At 36.8% G+C, this 24793-nt stretch overlaps 1 protein-coding gene across 1 annotated transcript; it reads left to right on the top strand.

Moving 5' to 3' along the window:
- Positions 1-297: 297 nt before the first annotated feature.
- On the top strand, positions 298-24720 carry LOC127546504 (zinc finger protein 2-like). Its single transcript, XM_051973582.1, has 7 exons — positions 298-394; positions 512-712; positions 10305-10416; positions 21944-22028; positions 22424-22550; positions 23154-23267; positions 23831-24720. The coding sequence occupies exons 1-7, from the start codon at positions 298-300 to the stop codon at positions 24574-24576; spliced, it is 1482 nt and encodes a 493-aa protein (XP_051829542.1). The 3' UTR covers positions 24577-24720.
- Positions 24721-24793: the final 73 nt, after the last annotated feature.

The raw sequence follows: 24793 nt of genomic DNA, 5'->3' as shown, positions 1-24793 counted from the left end.
AAGCCTCTTTTAATCTGTCATAGTGAAAACCCCAGAATTTTCAAGCAAGTTAAGTGTAATGTGGAGAACCAACCGCAAAGCGTGGGTAACCCGGCAGTTCTTCGTCGAATGGATGAACAAAGTGTTTGGCCCTAGTGTAAAGAGATATTTGCAGGGGAAAAACCTGCCTCTGAGAGCTCTGATATCTCAGACAGTGCTCCTGCGCACCCTCCAGGCTTGAAGGACAACTTGCTGGAGGAGTTTAATTTTATAACTCTGAAGGTCTTGCCCTCTAACACAACTCCTCTGCTCGCGCCCATGGACCAGCAGATCATCTCAAACTTTATAAAACTATATACCAAGGCCCTCTTCCAGAGATGCTTCGAGGTGACCTCGGATACCGAGTTAACACTGAGTGTGTTCTGGAAGGGCCATTTCAATATCTTCCATTGTGTCTCTCTGATAATTAAGGCCTGGCGGGCAGTCTCTTAGAAGACCATAAACTCAGACTGGAGGAAACTGTGGCCCAAAGCTGTTACTCCAAGCGACTTTGATGCTGAATCTAGCCCAGTAGTGGAGGACATTGTGTCTCTGGGCAAGTCCATGGGCCTGGAGGTCAGTGATGAAGACATCAAAGAGTTAGTGGAGAATCACAGAGAAGAGCTCAGCACTGAAGAGCTGCAGGAACTTCAAAGGGAGCAGCAACAGGGAGAGGCTGAGGAACTTTCTTCAGGTAAGGAGAGGAAAGGGAAGGAACAGCTACTGCATGGCTAAAAGAAATGTGTTCTAATTGGGTTGAATTACAAAATTTTTGTTGATATGTATCCCTCGCACAAAACTCTAGCCAGCCAAATATGCGCTGTTTAATGATCAAAGGCTGTCTCACTTTAGAAATATTTTGAAATGTAGGTAGAAGCAAGTTTCTCTTGATAGATTTCTAGTGAAACTCCTTAAATCGAAGTTTCTAGGAGGGTTCAGTGGTACTGAAACAGAAAAGAGAAAGAACCTCTATGCAAATATCTGGTGTTTTACAGGAAGTGTACTCCCCTTCCAAACAATAACCACTCTCCTCCTCTTCTACCTCACCAGTAGCCCCTTTTCTCTGTTCTTTGCAGTGTTCACTTTTGCTGATGTTTTATCAAGTTCAGAATTAACAACAACAAATTATCCATAAAAAAAAAAGTCCCAATACTGATCATTCCAGCATATTTAAATTCCCTCACAGCAGGTGTATGGTAGAAAGAATGAATTTAGAATAAGAAAGACCTGTATTTGAGCCACATTTCGGTTCCTTATTAGTCATTGAGCGAGTAGGAACAAAGTTGGTTGGTTTTTTAAGTGCTATGTGCAAATTGCTATCATACATAGCTACAAATATAAACATAAAAAAATACTCCACACTCTCAAATTATTTATATTCTATTTCTCTTCATGAAGTGAGCTAATATTCTGCAAGAGATCACAGGATAGGGTCAGTAGATAATATATTTAAAACTTTATAATTGTAAAATATTAGCAATGTGAGCAATTATTTAATTAAAGGATGAGAGGTACTGGACCTGTGATTTCATATGTAGAGGAAACTCCCAACTGAGGAAATTTCCTCTGTGAATGTAGAGAGTTGCCTAGAAATTAAAGAGGAGTCAAGTAGAATAAACCTGGAAGAATGCATTTTGGTCATGTTTTAAGGGGGTTTAAAATGCCAAGAAAAGTGTTTGTGTTTTATCCTAGAGGCCATTGGAGATTTTTGAGCACATTTTTCCTGTCATTTCATCTTTTGCAATTTCCTCCAGACACAAATCTTTTTTTCTCTGCCTTTAGCTCTCTTCTATTACCTTCCCCCTTCTAGAATGTAAGTTCTTAGGGAGCAAGAACTGGCTATGTAATGACAGATAGAGATTCATGTCTTCTAATTTCTGTTACATCCAATTAATGGGGAATCAGAGAAGGAATTTGAGCTTCAAGATAGGAAATAAAATACTGCCTTTGGAGTTTCAAAGGTATATTTACTCACCTAGGCACCCATTCTTGCAAGAATGTAAAATAAATTTTTCCTGTATTCATCAGTGGGTCAGTGGAGTTATTGGTAAGATATTCTGTTTCTTACAAGAAAAATCAGATAAAACAATGAGGAAAAAAAACAAGCAAACAACAACAAAAGGTGAAAATAATATGTTGTGATCCAAAGGCTCTATCTTTTGATTACTTAGAATCTGATTTTCTTTTAATAATATTTTCCTTTACATTGTAGTCATGTACATTCTCCTAATTCTGTTTGTTTTGCTGTGCACCACTTTGGATAAATGTTCCTTCTTTGGTTGTTTTGTTTTGTTTTTAAAGGAATGCTTCCTTGTTCCATGGAATGTGGAGAAGGATTCTTTAAGCTTTTTTTTTTTTACCTTCTCTTTTAAGAAGGGAGATTGTAATGCCAGAGAAACTGAGGCAAGACAGAGATTGGTTTTTAATCTTTTAATGTGGAGAGTTTAGACTAGCTGACCAAATGGAATTCGTGTTCAACATCATTCGGCACTGAGGAACTGAGGCGGAAGACTTTTATAGGGATTTTTTTTTTTTTTTTTTTACCTAATTAAGGTTTGCAACCAGGAACCCAGAGCTGAGAAGGCAATTAGTCTAACATTTTACAGCTGTTGTCTTTACTTCATGGAGAGAAGGGAGAGAGGAGTTACAACCTTGGATTGTGGTTCAGTTCCTGTCAGACAAGGGAGGAGGATCATTCTTGGATAGATAGGGACTTTAACTTAGGTTTTTAGGCAGGAGGCAAGATAACATTTCTATTCCAGGATAGTTTTGGACAAGGATGGAGTCAGAATGGCAGGACCTGGATATTGTTTTTCTTTTCTATCCTTCATTGTTTCACAATGATATGTGAAGCTCAATTTCCAGTCATAATGGCAAGGAGGGAAAGGGGTGGCTATAATAATTTTATTCAGAGCATAACAAGATCAGCCTGCACTTGGAGCATACAGTTACTTGGCCATAGCCAAGTATGGCTTGGCCATACTTGGCTAAAACCAGACATCATAGTTAATGCAAGTCATTGCAAAATTTCCCCTGCTCTCCATTCTTACCAGTAGTTGATCCTCTTCTTATGTCTTTAAATATTTTTACATCCTTTACAGATTGACTGCCATTATTACTTTTTATCGCCCCTTAACATCTTGAAAGCCAGACCTAACTTATTTTTCTCTAAACAGCTATTAGATACTCTCACACATTCGTTTTCCTTACCTTTTTGGGGGGCTAATTACTGCTTTCGTCTTGAAAGTTCTTAAAATCCTTTCTTCTTTCTTAAGTCCTTTTTCCTGTTTTTTTCCTCATATAGCTTGAGTTGATTTTTTTTTTTTTTCTGTTTTCCTTCAATATCTCCAAAATGTCTTCCCCCAAGATTCAGTCTCTGTCTTTCTTCACAAGTTTGGAATGTTCTAAATTGCCTTCACATTTTCTTCCCATTATTTACCAAAGTGTCTCTTCTTGAGAAGTTAAATTTATAATATGTACTGGCCAGATTCTCTTCCTAACTCTCTGAATATGATTTCTGTGGATTCTCTTGTACCCAATCGTGGCTGCTTGTACTTTCAGCTCATTTCTTTTACATTCACTATTTAGTTTTTCAAACAATTGCCTACTAGGTGCAGAGCACTCTACTAGGCACTGGGGATAGAAAAACAAAATAGTCCCTGCCCTCAAGGGCATTCTAATGGGGAAATACAACTTGTATAAAAATAAGCAAACACAAAGTAATAGAATTTGAAGAGGGACAAAATGCTAATAAGTGCTAAAGATGGGGAGAGTTCAGGAAAAGTTTCATAAGGCCTTAGTACCTACTTGAGCTGTGTTTTTGAAGGAAGCTAGTAATGTTATAAAGCTGACATGAGAAGAAAGTATACAGATATGTACCATTTGTGGAACCATTTGTGTAAAGCCAAGGAAGTGAGAGATGAAATGTTGTAAGAAACATGCAATAGGCCCATTTGACTGGAATGGATAATATATGAAGAAGAGCAATATGAAATAAGATTGAAAAGGCAGATGGGATCCTGATTGTGGCGAGTTCCCTTTAAATGCCAGGCTGAGGATTAAGTATTTTATACTAGATGCTTAAGGGAGCCACTCAGGATTTTTGATTTGGGTTTACATGGTCAGGACTGCATTTTTAGGAATATCAGCTTAGTGGCTAGATAGAAAATAGATTTAAGAAGCAAGAGAGATCAATTAGGAAGCTGTTGTAATATTCCAAGTCAGAGATTATTAGTTATTTAATTAGAGTGATTAGTTGTGTGAGTGGAGAAAAGAGGACAATTAAGAAAGATATATGGAAGTGGAATTGACAAGACTTGGAAATTGGTTGGATATAGAAATTGGTTAGAGTATGAAGAGTTAAGATCTAGTTGACTGAAAAGATTGCAGTGCCATTGATAGAAATGGAGAAAGTTATGTGATGGGTGTGTTTTATGGGGGAATATAATGAATTCTACTTTAGATGTGTTTAGTTTGTATTATGGGATATCCAAATTGAGACAACTAGAAATATACAAAAAAAAAATATTTGGTAGAATTCACATGTAAATCCATCTGGTCCTGGGGATTTTTTCTTAAGGAGTTGGTTAATAGCATGTTCTATTTCTTTTTCTAAAATGGGACTGTTTAGTCTATTTACTTCTTCCTCTGTTAATCTGGGCAAGCTATATTTTTTAAGGTGAAATGGACAAATGGCCCTCCTTTCTGCCTTGGGTCAGCAGAAGAATGTTTGCTCAGCTAGATTGGGGGACTTCTTTTGCACTTCAAAGGGCCGGCTCAACAATGCTCTTAAGGGTATCTGCTCCGGGAGGGTGGTACCTGGAGGGTGGTAGTCGAAACCTATCTCTATCTATGTTAAAACATCTGCCCAGGTGCGATTCTCTTCTTATCCTATAAAACCCCCATGTTCCTGTTGTAAAATGCGAATCACAGATTAAAATGTAACAAGCCAAACAAAAAATGCTTATAAGGCTGTCTTTAGTTCTGTGAGGTACGGAATTCGATCAGAACTCCATCCCGAGCTCGGTACCAAATAAATTCTAAATTTTCCTCATTGCGGCTGTCTTGAATTTTATTGCCTGGGCTATTTCAAAGGTATTCTTCCGTTTCATTTAAGTTGTCGAATTTATTGGCATAAAGTTGGGCAAAATAACTCCTAATTATTGCTCTAATTTCCTCTTTGTTAGTGGTGAGTTCTCCCTTTTCATTTTTAAGATTAACAATTTGATTTTCCTCTTTCCTTTTTTTAATCAGATTTACTAAGGGTTTGTCTATTTTGTTGGCTTTTTTCATAGAACCAACTCTTAGTTTTATTAATTCAATAGTTTTTTACTTTCAATTTTATTGATCTCTCCTCTTATTTTTAGAATTTCAAGTTTAGTGTTTGACTGGGGGTTTTTAATTTGTTTCTTTTCTAGCATTTTTAGTTGCAAGCCCAATTTATTGACCTTCTCTTTCTCTATTTTATGCAAGTAGGCCTGTAGAGATATGAAATTTCCCCTTATTACCATTTTGGCTGCATCCCACACATGAAAATCATAATTCTTAAAAGGGCTGTGGAGAAAAGGAGTGTGAGGAAACAAGCACATCAACTTATTATTAGTGGAATTATTAATTAGTACAACAATTCTTAAAAATAATTTGGAACCATATCTAAAAATTTGCTAAATTAAGACTTTGACCCAGTAATACCACTACTAGTTATATAATCCAAAGACATCAAAGAAAGGAAAAGGACCCATAAGTGCAATATTGTTATTGCATCTCTTTTTAAAAAGTGGAAAATAAGGAGATCTCCATAAGTTGTGGGATGGCTGAGCAAATTATTGCATATCATTGCATTGAAATACTATTGTTCTATAAGAATTGATGAAAGGGACTGTTTTATAGAAACTTGGGAAGACTTATATCAACTCATACAAAATGAAGTTAAACAGAAGCTAGAAAGCAGTTTATATAATAACATTATAAAGAAACACAACTTTGAAGGCCTCAAGAATGCTAATTAATGCACTGATAATTGCAGCTGATAATTAAGCTACCCATTTTTTGAGAGGGACTTGATCCACTCAAGTTATATATTAAAATGTGCACTTTCAGACAAATTTCCATGTGGGAATTTGTGTTGATTCTGCATATTTATTACAACAGCTTTGTTTTTATTTTATTTTTTTTAATTTGGGGGATGAGCTGTTTGGAGAAAGAGATAAATTAGGGATAAAGTATCTCAGAATATTTTTTAAAAATAAAAGAGGGTCACTAAATCTTTTTTTTTTCAAAAATACACAGAAAGAGGTATGTAAGAGAATAAACCTTTACATAGTGTCAACTATGTGCCAAACACTGTGCTAAGTGATTTTTTTTGTTTTACAAATATTATCTTATTTGTTTTTCACAACAACCTTGGGAAGCAGGTATTGTTATTACTTGCATTTTATGTCAGTTGAGGAAACTCAGGCAATGACAGATAAGTGATTTGTCAGGGTTATACTGCTAGTAAATGTCTGGGGCTAAATTTGAACTCAGATCTTCCTGATTCCAGTACAGTTACTTCTAAGAGAACAAAAGGAAGGTTGCCCCCACAGTAAAGTAGAACAGCTTTGAAATTTACATGCTAAATTTAATTCTGCATTTTAAAAGAATGCAAACTGTATGTAATAGATATGCAGAATAATTGGGGTAATCCTCTTTCTGTTCTGTGTATATGGAATGCCCATTTTATTTGATGTTTAAGTTCAGAATAAAAATGATTTTAAAAAAAGAATATATCTATATATAAGCAAAAGGCATTGATCTCAAAGACAAAATTTGCAAAGACATTTTAAAGATCATAGATCTCCCCAAAGAATATGACAAATTGAAAAATCTGCTCTACAATGCAGTAAATAATACAAAAATTTTTTTTTCAGAACTTCTGAATACAAAAAAACAAAACACCAATCAAAATAATCCATAGATTGACCCTAGAAAAACCCCTAAACTTTTCATTTCAAGGATAATAATGGTTAAATTTAACAATTAAAATGACAAGCAATGAATTCCATGAATGCCTGGTGTGGAAGGGGCAAAGACCTCCAAATATAAAGGGAAGGAAGTTTGAATGACTCAAGATTATTCTGCACCCACTAGAAATCATGAAAGGAAATGGAATAACATATTCCAATATCACCCTAGTCTCAAAGCCCATTTCCCCATATTAATGCTATCAAGGTCCCACTCTTGTTTGAAAGATGGGATGGAGTTGATGAGAGCTCCAGTCCCTTCAACATTCTTGGAGTCTTCTCCAAGTCACTTTGGTTCTGCAGTTGCTTCAGGTGTTTTGGGTGTGAAGCTTTGAGAGTGAAGATGGAAGTTGCCTAAACCTGATTCAGGTTGCTAAAAGTAAAATAGGCTCTGGGAAGAAGCTGACATGAAAAGAGCCCACAGTCTTGATCATGTCTCTATTGCTACCTTGTTAGCGGAGAGACTTCAAGAAACTTTCCCTTGGGTGATATCTTGGATTCTTCCTCTTGGATGATGGAGAGATCTTCACTCTATATTGTCTAGAGTATAATTTAATATAAGTAAGCTTTCTTTGACTTCTCTTTTGCTATCGATTTGGATAAATTTATTTCTTGATTAAGTGTTATGTGTATTTATGTGTGGAACTGGTATTTGGTGGGAAATGAACCAAGACTTGAATACAAAGTATGGTGTCCTGTTTTCCCCAATAATGACACAGCTATCAGAAGTTAGATTAAATCTGAAAATCATGTTTTCCTAGACAAATAATATTTTTTAAAAGTAAATAAATATAATTCTAGCCTGATGCACCCTTTGAGAATGGGAGAGTAGCTCCAGTCTCTGCCCTCCACTTCTTGTTTCCCTGGGTGGCAAAAATTATCTCCCTTAGAGAAGGAAGTGAGGTGGGGTTGGCCATAGGGCTGACCATAAGGCCACTGCTTGATTAGGAATAGCCTTATACAGTCTGGGTGGGGAAATTCCATTGTTTTATGCAACTGACTGAATTTACTAGATGGAGGCCATGTTCATATCCATATATATGCATGTAAACTTGTTAATAATATTGGTTTGTTACCTACAGTTCCTTTAAGCATATTAAGTTCTTATGGTTCAATAATATTCTATCACAACTTGGCTCTTTTCAACAATGAGGTGATTCAGACCAATTCCAATAGACTTGTGATGGAGAAAATCATCTGCATCCAGAAAGAGAACTATGGAGACTGAACGTAGATCACAACATAGTATTTTCACCTTTTTAATTGTTGTTTGCTTGCTTTTTTTCTCACTTTTTCCCCCTTTTTGTTCTGATTTTTCTTGTGCAGCATGATAAATGTGTAAATATTTATAGATGAATTGCATTCAGTCATTATCAATAGAAGTACTTGTAGTTTCCAATTTTTGGTTACCACAAAAAGAGCTAGCATAAAAACTCATTTACTTATTTATTTATTTTTATTATAACTTTTTATTGACAGAACATATGCATGGATAATTTTTTACAACATTATCCCTTGCATTCGCTTCTGTTCTGATTTTTCCCTTTCCTCCTTTCACTCCCTCCCCTAGATGGCAGGCAGTCTTATACATATTAAATGTTATAGTATATCCTAGATACAATATGTGTGTGCAGAACCATACAATTCCCTTGTTGCACAAGAAGAATTGGATTCAGAAGGTAAAAACCTGGGAAGAAAAACAAAAATGCAAACAGTTTACATTCATTTCCCAGTGTTCTTTCTCTCAGTGTAGCTGATTTTGTCCATCATTGCTCAATTGGAAGTTGTGTGGAATGGAGAGATAAAGTGAAGAACTTAAAGGAATGTTTAAATTCTTTTTCTGAATTTTTTATTATTTCTATGTCTCTGTGACTTGCATAAGTAAGCCAATATTTACTTAAAACTTTAGATATATTTACTTAACCAGAAATGATGACATTTATCCTTGTTCAGTATTATCAATATTTAGATTATTAAATGCTGTCAACTCAGTAATCTGAAGTTTGAAGGTCTGACTGATGATTCCTCTCGGAATCAGGGAACAAAGCGTTCCGTTCTAATCTGCCTTTGGCACCAATGTTTTAACATTCAATTAGGGGAGAAGGCACCTATTTCTCAATGCTCCCCAACCTATGATGTAATCCTTTGTAACCAAACCTATAAAAACTATATCTTTCCTAAATTTTTAGCTCTTCTACTGCGAGCTTTCTTTCTTTCCCTCCTCGCAGTGGAATTGCTCATTCTCATGAGAATTTATTAATAAATAACTTTTCTGCTTTCTACTGAGTGATCTCTGAGTAGTCATTTTGGGTAAAGGTCTTCTACATCCCTCACAAACTGAATTAGATCTTCTCTTTGTTGAAGATATCCCTTCCATCAGAATACATCCTCATACAGTATCATTATTGAAGTGTATAATGGTCTCCTGGTTCTGCTCATTTCACTCAGCATCAGTAAGGTTTTCTTTTGAGCGATTATTTATAACATTTTCAGCATCAGAATTACCAGTTTTACATCAAGTTTGTCTACATTTAGGTTTTCTGCCTGTGGTGTACCCACAAATGTTTTATTAATTAAGACTTGCAGAAAAACTCATCTATTCAACATACAATTTGCAAGAATTCTGGATTACAGTGAAAGTAGTTTGGTTTTTTGCCCCTGAGGCAATTGGGGTTAAGTGACTTGCCCAGGGTCACACAGCTAGGAAGTGTTAAGTGTCTGAGACCAGATTTAAACTCAGCTCCTCCTGACTTCAGGGCTGGCGCTCTATCCACTGCGCCACCAAGCTGCCCCAAAGTGGTTCTTAAAAGGAAAGTTTATATCCTTAAACACTTTCATCAATTCAAGAAACAAGGGATCAATGAATAAGGTATACCACTGCAAATAAAAAACCCTGGGAAAGTAACAGGACAAAAGCCCCCAGCTAAACATCGAAAAACAATAACCCTAAAAACCAAAGGAATGATTAACAAAACCGAAAGCAGAAGAACCACTGAATTTACAGCTATGCATTTTTAAAATGCTTCACCGGCTCTTTTCCACTTGTGCATCACTACTATTACCTTCTCCAAACCTGTTCGGTACTTTTGCATTTTGGAATATCGTATCCCAAGATCTTTGGATTTACCTTCTTTTAGAATGGACACAGCCTCCTTCAAATAAAATCCCATTCTTATAACGAATACACAAAATAAAGCAAACACACGTAACAATCCTGTTGTAAATTCCTGAGTCTCGACACATCACCTCTGCTAAGAGAGGTCCAGCTGGGACCACATTTCCCAGAATCCCTCAGAGATCCAGTTTCCCAGAATCCGTTTCGGCCGAAAACTCCCGAAACGGAAGCGGCGCGGCAGGTGCAGTCAGTGTTGGCCTCTGAACAATCTTCGTTCTGGAGGTAAAGTCCGTTCTGCGTTCGCGGCATGTCTCGGGTGATTGTGTCACGAGGGGCCGCAGGGCAATGGGGTATGCCCGCCTTGAGGCGTGGAAGGGGGCGGGGAAAGCCCCGCGAAGCCTCTCCGAGTCCCCCCCGGGAGACCACCGACACCGGGAGCATCCCGTGCCCAGCTGCCGCAGAGGGAACCGGAGACTTGCGGGAGCCGGGGGCGCGGGGCCGCCATCCTCGGGCCTTCGAGCCTTGACTGCCTCTTGCCCCATCCTCTCTATAGTTAGTAAACGTTGATCTAGCGCCTCTCGATGCTCAGCCCCGGCGGTACAAAAAGAGGCCAAAGACACGCCCTTGCCCTCGAGGAGTTTGCAATCTAAAGGAACAGACTAATTTGGGATTCGCCTTGCTGTTGGAAGCTACTTGGGTAAATCGCTAATAATTATCCGAGGATTGGCACTTAGAGGCTAGGGAAGGCTTCCTTTAAAAAATGGGGTTTTAATTGGGACTTGTAGGAAGCCAGAAAGTGGTAGACAGGGAGGCTTCCTGGCATGGAAGAGCCTGAAGACGGGCTTCCTTATTTGTGGAAGAGCCAGTGTGGCTTGTTTTGAAGACTGTGTGTAGGTGCGTGTGGATACCGGGTTGTGAAAGGCTTTGAATGCCAGGGCATTTTGTTTTTGGTCCTGGTGGGTGATGGGGACCCACTGGCGTTACTTGAGTAGGGTGTGTGTGTGTCATGATCGAATTTGCGATTTAAGATCTCTTGTGGAGGATGGGCTGATTTGTTTTGTTTTGTTTTTGCTTCTTTAAAAGGTACTCTCAATTTTGAACTATTTTCCTTACTGTTGGAGGCAGGATGATGGTATCATGGATAGAACATGGGAGTTGTAGAAGAAGCAGGAAGATCAGCATTCACTTCCCATCTCTAATACAACCTACCTGTGTGATGCTAGGCAAACCATCTTAACTTTTCAGGGGTCTAGTCTTAAACTCTTAAATTTGGCAATAGTAAAAGATGTCTGAACTCAATAACCAAAAATTAATTCAAAATCAAACCCACAATGAATCTGAGGTGTTTCTGGAAGAACTTCCTTGTAGCCTTACACAACATGCTTTGCACTTCAAATGCATAAAGGCTACCAGAAGTAGCTTGGCTCAGATTCAAGATGCATCATATAAAAAATTCTGGGTCAAAAAGATGCTACCAAAAAGTTTTAAGAAGCCCTAATTTAGATCACCTTCATTTCTCTAATCTCTTCCACTCTCAGCCCATACTAACATTTACACATTCAATATAGCACTATCGAAGTTGAGTCCATCCTGGAACCTTATTGTTGACTCCGGCAGTAGTGGTGAAATCTGTTTTAGAAATATCAGTTTGGTGGCTATATGGTGACTGGAGGCATTAACTAATGAGAAAGCTATTGCAATAGTCTAGACAAGGGGTAATGAGGACCTGAAGTAATATGAAGATAAGGAATAGAAATAAGAGGTGTTAAGGTCATATTGAGATCCAGGGCAAAACCTGTCTAGGAGTGGCAGTTTTCAGAAGCGGCCAAGGATCCTAGTTGGAAAGGAGAAAGCTCAGAAGCAAACAGCAGCAGTATGACCCCATGTGTGGACAGGTGCTAGAGCCCTTCTTCAGTTGCACAAATCAGAGACATCTTCCGGCATAAAGAGAATGCATTTATTTAATCCCTGCAGGGAGAAGTCCAGCCACACACTTGGAAGCCATCTCAGCTCCTACCATGTGCTCATGGAACCTGACAAGCTTTGGGCTTGGATACACTAAAAGGAAGTAAATATCCTTGACCAGTGTTCGCCAATATTGTCTGCTTCCCGTGGGTCATATCACTTCCTATAACTTCCTGTCACTTAGGTCTGATCTTTTAGAGATCATGTGACTTCATGTAATTCAAGGTTCAAGACCTGATTTTCTGGCTCTGGGAATTTCATAAAGTGAGAAAACTTCATCCAATCAGTCCCATTCACCTCGGAGTAGAGCAGGGTCTCTTTGTTACTTACACCCAGATTTAGGGCAGAAACTTGCAGAGTTCAGACCAGCAGGGCAATGCCAGACATTGTCCAGGGTCAGACATTGGTCTGGCTTGGGAGCACTTGAAAGCTTATAGATCCTCAACCTGAGCTCTCCTTGGGATAACACAAAATTCAGTGTCCCAAGAAGATCATCTAGACCACCTCCACAGAAGAGCAAAAGCCTGGTCCTAACATCACGTCAGAAAATAAGCTGGAAGAATGAGCAAACAAAAGAACAAAAAAGTCTCACCCTGAAAAACTATCATGGGAACAGGGGTATTGAAGACACTAATCTAGAGAAGAAAATGACTCCAAGATAACCATAAACAAAGCCTTAAAAAAACCCAAAAAAGCTCAAGCACAAATTAATTCCATGAAGAGATGAAGCTAGACATTTAAAAAGTTCTAAAATGTTTTTATCAGTGAAATAAAAGCACTAAAGAAAAAATATTGGAAATTAAATGAGAGTAATGGAAGAAATAATTGGAAAGAGAATTAACAAGAGATTCAAAACCTTGCCCATGCAATAAACTCCCTCAAAAATCAAATGGATTAAATAGAAGATAATGATTCCATGAGACCAGAAAAAAATAACAAAATAAAGTCCAAAGGCCAAAAAAAATTTAAGAATCATTGGACTACCATGATCTGAAAAAAAGCATAGATATTGTACTTAAAGAAAAAAAAAATTTAACTGTCTCCATTTCTTGGAACCAGAGGATAAAATGGAAATTAAAAAAAAAAAATTATCAGTCTTCTAAAAAAAACTTCAAAATTAAAATTCTGAGGAACATTATTTCAAAATCAATAGCTCTTAGGTCAAAAGAAAAAAGAAAAACAAACCTGAAGAAAATGACTCCAAGATAACCATAAACAAAGCCTTAAAAAAACCCAAAAAAGCTCAAGCACAAATTAATTCCATGAAGAGATGAAGCTAGACATTTAAAAAGTTCTAAAATGTTTTTATCAGTGAAATAAAAGCACTAAAGAAAAAATACTGGAAATTAAATGAGAGTAATGGAAGAAATAATTGGAAAGAGAATTAACAAGAGATTCCAGAAGGAGATTTCCCTTATCCATATCCAGAAAGAAGGAATTGAGGTATCAAGTAGTCATAGTTGGGATCACACATGATTTAGCAGCCACACTCTAAGGAGTGGCGATCTACAAATATTATATGCCATTAAAAAACAAACGGGAACAAACAGTGTTAAAAGACTAAACAAGGATAAACTGTCTATTCTAATATGAAGAAATAATACTTAAGATTTTTTTGAACCCTGGCATCTTGAGGAGTTCTAAAGAGAAATTAAGTCTAATTGAAGTGGTTCTATTATGTTAATGGTTTTACAAAGAGAATGAAAAGAAGGGGGGAAAGAATATACTAGGTGGGAGGGGGCTAAGGGGAAAGAAAGATTGGGGAAATTATATAATCAGGGTGCTCTAGGAGACATCTTATAAACAAAGAATAGAGAGCAATTGACATGACTCACATTTACTTGAATTGGACAGAGAGGGAAGAACACAAAGTTGGTTACAGAAATATATTTCACTCACTAGGGAGTAAGAAGGGAAAGGAGAAAAGGGAAAACTTTGAAAAAACTCTCATAAATATAAAGAATAAGTACAATTCCAGAAGACTAATGATGAAATTCACTACCTACCTCATGATAGAGTTGAAGGAGACATATTTTTTGGACATGATCAATGCTGAAATTTGTTTTGCTTGACTATACATATTTGTAATGGGGTCTGTCTTTTTTTCTCTTTGAGTGGGAGGAGAGGGTTGAGGTGAGAGGGATTTTTACTGATTGAAAAAAAAAATTAAATACAATTAAAAATAGAAATGGCGAAATTTGGATAGTAGATTTGTTTGATGAGTTCCATTTTGGACATGTTGATTTTGAAATGCCTGTGGGACATTCAAATTGATAAGTCATCTAAGCAGTTGAAGGTGGGAGTCTGGAAACTTAGGAGAGAGTTTAGGCCAAGAGAGATTCATAGATAGCTTATCTACAAAGAAATGATAATCTAATTCATGGAACTTGTTGAGATCACCAGAAGTGCCTAAGGAGAGAAGAGGAATCAGGATAGAATCCTTAGTATGACTCCAGAGTGAGGAAGGTGATCCAGCAAAGGAAACTGAGAAGTAGTAGTCAAGTAGTAAAAGAATCAGGAGTGAATAGTAGTATTGCAAAAAGAGATTATTAGAAAGGGATAATGAAATAGCAAAAATTTCAGAGACTACCCAGGATGAGAAATGAGAAAAGGTATTGGATTTAGCAGTTTAAGAGTAAGTTAAGAGTAAGAGATCATTGGTAGCCTTAAAGAGGACCTTTCAATCAATATGTAGAACTGAAAGCAAGGTTGCCAGAGATTGAGAAATTAGTGGTAGTGAGGAAAATATTCCTAAAAGGTTGGCCATGAAGTATAGGATAGTAGCTTGAGAGAATAGCAAAGTCAAGTGAAGACTTTTAAATGATGCAAGGGAGACCCAGACATATAAGGGTCATAAAAAGAATTAGTGAACAAGAATAGACTGAAGATGAAAGTAAGAATGATAAGGGGTGGGTGCAAGTTCTCAGAGGATACAAGAGGGAATGAGTATCAAGAATACAGGTGGAAGGATTAACTTTGTCAAGAAGAAGACTAGCCTTTTTCTTTAGAGACAAGCCAAAAAAAAGATACAAATGGGGAAGTGATAAGAGTTTTAACGTAGAAATAGAAGTAACTCAAAGTGCATACCTCTTATAAGGAAAGTAGGAGGAGGTGAGATCCTATCTGAGAGAGAGGATAAAAGGAGTCCTGTGCTGCAGTGAGTGAGGGACAAGTTAAGATTAGATTCAGTCAGCAGATTATATGATTTGCTCCAAAATCCTTTAGTAGCTCACAAGTATGATCAGAGAAAATAGTTGAAAGAAGTAACTCAGCTTTGGCGTATAACAAGGCATGATTGGAATAAAACAAAAGGGCAAAAACCTTGGTGGAAATTTTGACCTAAATATTTGAAGACAAGGGCAAGAAATAGAAACATTTATTTAATACTTATCCTAGTTAGTTACTGCCTCTTTGCCCATTTAAACTTTAAAGATAAGAGATGCAGTAACACATATCTTCTACCAGGGGTCTTAGCCTGGCAACCATATACTTGTTAATTTTTTTGTTTGTTTAATAGCTTTTTATTTTTCCAGATACATGCAAGCATGTTGTCAACATTCATCTTTGCAAAACCTTGTTTTAAATTTTTCTCCCACTGTTCCTGACCCCTCTTAGAAAACATGAGAAAGGGGGGGAAAAGCAAACAATAAGAAGAAAAAAAGGTTAAAATACTATATTCTGATCCATATTTAGTCGTCTCCATAGTTCTTTTTCTGGATGCAGATCTACACAAGTCTCTTGGAATTGCCCTGAATCACCTCATTGTTGAAAAGAGCCGAGTTCATCACGGTTGATTATCACACGATCTTGTTGCTGTGTATAATATACTCTTGATTCTCCACTTAGCACCAGTCATGAACTTATTTTTGAAAAAAAAAATTGATAATAATGGTAACTAAACATTTATCTGGTGCTTCCTATATGCCAGGCACTGTGCTTTACAATTATTATCTCATTTAGTCTTCACAGCAACTCTGAGAGGTAGATACTATTATTGTCCTCATTTTATAGTGGAGGAAACTGAGATAAAGAGATTAAGTCACTAGGCTATGGTCACAAAACTAGTGAATGAAAGACTGGATTTGAACTTCAGTCTTTCCAACTTTGGGCCCATGCTTTATTTACTGCACCACCTAGCTGCCTATATTTTAGAATAGTTGATTTCCTAAGAAGTGGTACGTAGGCTTCAACAAATTGCCAAAAGGAGCAAACGTTTAGAAATCATGTCCTATTCTTTCCTATCCTTTCAGTTTCTTTATGTGCAATAACACAGAATCAAAAGGAACTTGCCTCATGTAAGTATGGAACACAGAATTTTGATGTAATCAATACCATATAACACCTATGTAACTACAAAATCCAAATTTTCTTTCTAGAAGGGAAAGTGAAAAGTATAAATTGTTCTTCAAGTTCTTCTTACTTAATTCTGCATCAGTTCATAGAGATCTTCCTAGTTTCCTAGGTTCTTCTGGAACCATTCATTTTGTCATTTCTTACAGCACGATATGCCCATGACCTTTGTATACCACATCTTATTTAGTCATTCCCCAATAGACTTTAGTTTCCAATTTCTGACTTGTGAAATGAGTTCCTATAAATGTTTTTGTGCATATGAATTCTTTTTTTTTAATGTGGAAGGGGGCAAGAGGAACTGGTTTCTAATGTTGCAAGTTATCAGGTTGAACAAAATGTTTCTCAGGAGAATAGAAGAAATACTCTCAATGAAGAAATGGGAAAAAAGAATGTGAAAAGATAGGAAAATTTCACCAGTGCATAGAAGCAGAAGAATAAAGAAATCTAGTAGACAACAAAGGAAGAAGCGTCAAGAAGAATACCATTAAGTATTTGGGGCTACATGAAGCACAAAGCTATCCTTGAAGAGAGAAGAATTGGGCCATATCTGAAAAAAAAGTAGCATTTGCTTCCAAGAATGATGATAAGATCCATAGGTACCTTCAATTGGGAAGTCATTCAGTAATGGTGAGAAAAAGAAGATAGCAGTGGTGTTAGGTGGTACTGTGCTGAGGATTAGCAAATCAACTGTCAATTTAATATGAGTATAAGAAAGATTTGTTGTCTTCCAAGAGAACATATGTAGGACATGATAGACCATTTTGCTCTATTTGTTGAGCTTGATGACCGTTCTCTATTTTTGGTGATTGATGTGAAAATAAATAATTCCCTCTCATCCTCTCAACTGAAGATTTCTCCTTATGTTATACTAAAAAAAAAAAACAAAAAAACCACATGTGGTTGGTTCTTTATGTATGCCTTCTCTGCTTCTCTACATTTCAAAATACGTCATCCCACATTCTCTTCTTCCTTGTTTTAATCTATCATGAACGATGACTCTACTTATTAAAACATCTTAACTCCAGTTAGACATTTCCATCTGACTTGGAAATTTTCTATCTAGATATTCTAGAAGCATCTTAAGCTTATCATGTCTGAAACTGAATTCATCTCTTCCCCCAAACTATGCATATATTCTTGATTCTGTCATCTCCTGTCTTCTCTGGTAAATTAAATGTGTAATCTCTCTCCAATCTTTAGGCTGTCTTTATTTATTAACTCCTTCCCTGTTGCCTAAAACATACTCCAGACCCTCCCTTTCCTCCAAAAAAATCTCACTAGATCTTAGCACACTCTTTTGTACAGTCACACTACTCTTACCTTTATTTTCTGTCTTTTCACTTCTTAACCCTTTACAACTTGTCTTCTAATTTTGATGGAAATTACTCTAAAATTGCCAATAATCTCTTAATTGATCAAACTGATGATCTGTTCTCAGTTTTCATCCTACTTAACCTTTATGGTATATTTGGTACTGTTCTCTATGTTCTTTTGTGAAATTCTTTGTTCTTTGTTATTTTTTCTTCTACCCATCTGGCTTCCTCAGTTATCTTTGCTGGTTCCTCATCAATATCATGCCCCTTAATTGGGTATTATCCAAAGTGTCTTGAACCTTTTAAAATTTTTTTCACACTCTCACTCAGTGACCTCATGAACTTCTAGGAGTTTAATGATAATTTCTAAATATATATGACTCCCAAATCTATCTGTCTACACCTAGTCTCTCCTGAGTTTCAACTACACATTTCTATTTGCCTGTGTGAAATTTCCAACTGGATATTTCATAGGCACCTCAAAATCAATACGGCTAACAGTGAACTAGCTACGTTTTGCCCCAACTATCCCTTTTTAGAACTTACCTATTTCAGTGCAGCTAGATGGATAGAGCACCAGCCCTGAAGTCAGGAGGTCCTGAGTTCAAATGTGGCCTTAGACACTTAGCACTTCCTGGCTGGGTGACCCTGGGCAAGTCACTTAAGCCCAGTTGCTTCAGCAAAAAAAAAAAAAAAAAAAAAAAAAGTACTTCCCTATTTCAAGCAGGGCTTCTAAAACTTATAATCCTAAGTAAATAAGTATTTAAAAATAGCTATACAATCAAACATTTTTTGATAATAAATCATAATTCACTATTCACTAATATTCAGTTACAAGACCCCACATGAGGTCACAAACCACAGTTTAAAAAGCTGAGCCCTAAATAACATCAGGTATCCTTCTAGTGAGATTTGTAACCTTGATGTTAACTTTGAAAGTTCACTCTTCCCATCCATTCATTTGCCAGTTCATATGATTCCTTCTCCCACATCACTCTCATCTTTTCCCTTTTTTCTATTCAGAGGGTAGGGACCCTAGTATAATAAGTAGCCTTTATTATTTCTTGCTTCAACTTTAGCAGTAACTTTCTACTAATGTGGCTCTCTGCCTCAGGATTTTCCTCTCTCTAATCTCTTCTTACAGTTGCCAAAGTGATTTTTCCAGAGTACAGACTATCTCATCCTAGAGCCAAAATGGAGAAGAGATTTCTGTTTGCAGAGATAAAAGATCCACAAGTATTTCATGTGTTTTCAGATTTTTTGGTATATTGCATTAATTTTTCTTCCTTTTAAAAAAAATTTGTTATACAAGGAAGCTTTTTAGGAGTGAAAGGGGAAGGATATTGAGGGAAACGATACTGATATACAAAACAAAAGACATTAATAAAAGCTTTTTTTAAAAAAAGTAAATATAGAGAAAAAAAATTCCAAGCTACATATAATGAAGATTTGTGGTTTCATATGCAATTGTATATTCTATAGTTAAAAGAGATAATCCTTGTTAGAGATAAAATATCAGACAAATCCTCTGTCCTGGTTTATGTGCTTCCGTATCATATTATTCTTCAACATGATCATCTGAATCTTCAAACTCAGGCCTGGATATAAAGCTTGACATTCATACATTGAAGCAAACAAAGCTTCAAATGCTGATTTTTCACTTAATACAAGTCTGAACACAACGAGGGATCCTAGTGTCTATCTTCATCATTGTCAGCTTTTTTCCTTCCCTTTCAATCATAGGAGCAACTTTTTGTTCTTTCTTGCTGGTGGTTTCCCACTCAAGAACCACTATTACCAGTCACTCCTAATTCTCAGGCCCTCAGAAGAATCTCTGGCCACTGTTTAGTACAGTGCTTATATCATTCTTATCTCAGTCAGAGGTCTTTAGAGCTCTCTGGCCACCACTTCATCAGCGGTGATTTTACGGACAAGGACAGTCACATGCAAGCTGAAGATCTTTTTTTCCACATGTTGACATCCTACCCTTCTGACCTGCTCACTCCTAGTGAGCTCCTGACTATCTCCTAGTAAACTTATAGTAAAAAACTCCACCTACTTCCTGGTCTCACAGCTTATATAGGGTCTATGAGGTCACACGCACAGCCAATCAGAGAAGAAGACGCCTCCCATTGATGATTCGGATCTCAATGCCACCAGAGTTTTCATCTACAAGGCAATCCTGCTTTACTGTAATCTCCTCATTCTATCCACTGAAGACAAGTAGAATAAATCTAATCTCTCTTCCATGCAAATCCTTCAAATATTTGAAGACAGCTGTCACATTTTTCCTAAATTTCCTCTTTTCTAGGCTAAACACCTCATTTCTTTTCTCAGACCTTCCTCATGGGACAGAAAATCACATTCAGGGATCTCAGGCTTCAAGGTCTTAGTACTTCCTGATTGCACTGTCTGTGTTTCCTCTTTGGACCCTTACACTTGCTAAATTGAACATTCACTATAACATACAAGGACTCTTTCCCCCCCCTTAGTAGTATTTTATTTTTCCTAAAACACATATAATTTCATACATTCATTTTTGTAAGACTTTGTGTACCAAATTTTTCTTCCTGTTTTATCTTCCCCTTCTCCAGGACAGCAAGCAATCCAATATAGGTTAAATATGTACATTTCTGTTAAACATCTCCATATTTATCAATACAAATGTAGAGAGGAATTTAGGACCTTGGAGATAGCATATAAACTAATGGTGGGGTAGTCCAGGGAAGAAGTCAAGAGGCATCCAAACCAGATAGGTGGCCCTCAGCAATGTAGAATCTGCCAGTCCAGAAGACTTGCAATACGACCTTGGTATTGGCTCTCTGCTTTCAGAGCCTATCTTTCAGGTTCAGGATTGGGAATCTCTTTAGAAAACAGACTGAAAAGGAAGTTGGTGAAAAGGAGAGGAGTCATTTGGGGGAAGAAAGTGGTGAGGTTGGGAGAAAGTGAAACTGGCACTTGTGGCTCAACAGTGGAAGGAAATGATTTTCTCTGTTATTCATATTCATTGTTTCTTACCACACAATTATAATATATGATTTTTAAAACCTACATAAGAATTTATGGTTTCATACGAAGTATTTTTTGGCTTTTTTTGTTAGAATCTTTTGTGCTTAAGTTCATAATTAAGAAAAAACTAAAAATCACTAGAAAAGGTAGAGACCAAAAAGCATGATGGAAAGGAAGAGGGATTTCAGCTATTCATATATTTGCTTATTGTATCCACAAAGGTTTAGAGAGCATGCCATACAAGGAATAATTGGGGGAACTGTTTTAAGAGGAGATATGGAAAACTCTTATTGTGGAAAAGGATTAGACTCATTTGGTTTGGAGAAGCCAAGGAACAATAGGGTGGGAGTTATAAAGAAGCAGATTTAGTAAGAAAAAATAAAACTCCAATGATTGAAATTATCCAGAAATAGAATGGGCTGCTTTAAGAGAGAACAGGTTCTTCCTTACTAGAAGTTCTCACAAGAGTGATTGCTTGTCAGGTATGCTTTTAAGGTATTTTTGGTTAAGTACAAACTGAACTGGATCGCCTCTGAGTATCTTTTCCAATTCTGAGATTCAGTGTTTCTTTGATAGATGAGGTATTAGTAAAAGTAATGAAACAGATTTGGGCAAGTAGTTTTTATAATTGTTCCTGTTGCTTTTTTAGTCTCATTTCATAGATAATAAATAAGCTAAAGGATTTGCCTTTGGTCATATAGATAATTACTGGCACAATTATTCAATTTACTCTTTTATCTTAATGTCATATGTCCATGTGGCCACTTTGGAAATCAAACTCTTGATTCAAGTGTGTGAAACAGGAAAGAGAATAAGAATTACCCTCCTTTAATTAAAGGAAGTTATCGGTACTGAGACATTGCGGTCTAAGTTTCAAATCACGTAGCCAGTTAATAATAGCTCTCTCAATTTAGGGCATGTTTCCTGTCTCAGAAACAACTCCCTGTTCCTTGTAATATTCTACAAGCCAGGGAATAAGAATTTGGCAAGCCATAATCTTCTTGATCCTTTCTTGCATCTTATCCAAGGAAAGGGCAGGACAACTCTGTCTGGGCTCATTCTAATCTATCCTGTGTGTAATCACACCAAAACTGTTATTTATAGTGTTTTAGTCTGATGATCCTGGGAATTACAAGATCAGATCCCTCATGTCCTCTTTCTTCCCCTAGCTCGCATTCGCTTGACTTTATCTATCTCCAAGAGGAGAATACAGAAGAAGAAATGGCTCCTGTGTTCCTGACAACCAGGTCCCAGGTAAATTGATCTTTCCTAAAATGTAGTTACAATTTCTAGAATGGCTTCCTTTTTCTTCCCTCATTATGAAGTTTCTCTGCTCAGTTTATCCATCTAGGAACAAGATTCCCCAGTTCTTCATCTCTAAGAAACTGACCCCATTTTGGTGCATGAAAAACTATGTAAGGAATATTTCCTCCTCTGTTGCCTTCCCTCAGTGTGACTTCCCTCAGTTGACTTGGAGACAAAATGCTTTCAGCTTTACTCCTTATTCACAGTACACAGGACTGAAAGCCTTAAATATTATTTGACCTACTTTCTGTCTATCCCATCTAACTCTTTTAAGTGCTTTTTTATCAACTCCTTTTCCCCAGGAGTGAGGAGTCCATGGATGAACAAGAATGTATTTGTTTCAGGAATCAGTTACATTCAAGGATGTGGCTGTGAACTTTACCCAGGAGGAGTGGGGGCAACTGAACCCTGCACAAAGGGAATTGTACAGAGAAGTGATGTTGGAGAACTATAGAAACCTTATGTCATTGGGTAAGGATAACTTCACCCTAAGTTTCAGAAATATAGGGAGGGGCCACTACCATGACAGTTCAAGGGATGTGGGTGTCTCAGAGGAAATTGCTAAGACTTGTGCGGCTTTTCATTTGTTCATCTGAGTTTTGCTTTGTGATTCAGGTCAAAGATTTCTAATCATTTTTGAAAGATCCATGGTGGATCAGGTTGAAAATAAGTGGTTTCATTTGTTATTCCATCCTCTTGTCCCATTTTGTTCTTTTACTATTCTCCATTCCCAGAGGTTCTGGAAATAAGCCTTGAGCCTCCTCCAGAAACCCATTCAACTTCTGGCTTTGCTATCCTGTCCTAACCCAGTAGGGTGGTAGCAAGTTATGGTAGGAAAATGGAGGAGTTAGAAAAAAATGGATTCATCCCGGTCAGTTCTTGCACATAAATTACTTTGCGTTAGCATTTGTTTACTCACATATAAAGTAAAAGCGTACTAGATTATACAGTAATTTTCACATTAGATAAATATATTTCCCTTCTCTTTGCAGAAAAAGGGCTGGAATTGACTTCTCTGAAAATTCTGTGTCTCCAGGACAAACTGCTAAGTCTCATTCCCTTCTCTATAAACAGGACTCCCTATTTCCAAACCTGATGTGATCTTTCAATTGGAGCAAGGACAAGAGCCTTGGATGCTTGATGTGCAAGGAACTGAAGGGAGAGAAGTCCCAAGAAATACCTCTTTGGGTGAGTAAGAGACTGCCAGTGATTTCAGGAAAATAATAGGTTAGGTGTTTAGTGAGAACGCTTGGTGACACTGAAGCCTACTGAGTTGTTTTGCGATAGACCCAATCAGGGATGCCTTTTTCCCACCTTGTATTGGTGGGCATGGGAAATGTGTTTTTCATTAACCATATTGCTTCTGATTCCTCTCATTTTTAACTGCATACCCCTTATCTCTCTATATGTTCCAAATCACGTCCTCACCCTTGTGTATTCCTTGTTATTCATACTTGTCAGGTTCCCCCACTTTTAAGGATGCTAAAATGTAAACTCTGTTTCTAAATAAGCTCAATAATATTTTTTTGTTTACCTTGCTGATTATTTTTCCCTTTCCTTAATTCTTAGCTCTTTGCATTATTCCATTTCCTTAATTTCAGTCCTGTTGATACTTGCACAGTGACTCAGTAGACATTTTTAGAATCAATATTCATATTCTATTAGATTATTATAAACAGCACAAAATATATTAATTTATGTTCTTTATTATACTTATTATTCCTATATTAATTTATATTCTTTTCCTTTAGTTTCAGGCTGGGAGAAAAAGCCTAAGACCTATAAGTCAGTTCCAAAGCAGAACATTTCAAAAGAAATAAAATCAACAGAGATATTAACAGAAAAATCCACAAGAGAAATTACGGCACCTGAGGTTAGATTGGAGAAGAAAAGAGAAAACTCAGAAGGGAAGATGTTGGAAAATTCTCTTTCCCAAGAGAAAAATTTCAAGAAATTTTCAGTAAATACCTCCAAAAATTCCAATAAGGACAGAGGCTCTGAATGTAATATATGTGGGAAAACCTTCAGACATATAAGTAGCCTTCGGAGACATCAAATTACACACACAGGAGAAAGACCTTATGAATGTAATGAATGTGGGAAAGCTTTCTTTGACTGTTCATCCCTTACTATACATGAAAGAATTCATACTGGAGAGAAGCCTTATGAATGTGACGAATGTGGGAAAGCCTTCTTTGACCGTTCACATCTTAATCGACATCAGAGAATTCATACTGGGGAAAAGCCCTATGAATGTGATCAATGCGGGAAAGCTTTCTTTGACCGTTCATCTCTTACTCAACATCAAAAAATTCATAGTAAAGAGAAGCCATATGAATGCAGTGAATGTGGAAAAACCTTCATCCAAAAAAGGAACCTTAAACGACATCAGATAACTCATACAGGAGAGAAACCCTATGAATGTGGTGTATGTGGGAAAATTTTCAGTCACAAATCATCTGTAATCCAGCATCAGCGACGTTATGCCAAAGAATAACCCTGGGAATTTTAGAAATTTTGGGAAAATTTCAGCCAAAATTGTCACTTTATTAAATGCTCGAGGATCTAGGCATGATGAGAGACTGCATAAAAAATTAGAGTCAATCTCCCATATTTTAAATAAACCTATTGTCTAAACTTAGTACTATTTTTGATTTAATTTTTCTCCCTTCTTTTTCTGCCAAGCAAAAGAGCAAGTGGTTTGTGGGTAGCAT

This window comes from Antechinus flavipes, chromosome 2 (assembly GCF_016432865.1).
Source record: "Antechinus flavipes isolate AdamAnt ecotype Samford, QLD, Australia chromosome 2, AdamAnt_v2, whole genome shotgun sequence".
Classification (NCBI taxonomy): Eukaryota; Metazoa; Chordata; class Mammalia; order Dasyuromorphia; family Dasyuridae; genus Antechinus; species Antechinus flavipes.
The sequence above is the reverse complement of the archived record's forward strand: the minus strand, read 5'-3'. Positions and strand labels throughout refer to the sequence as shown.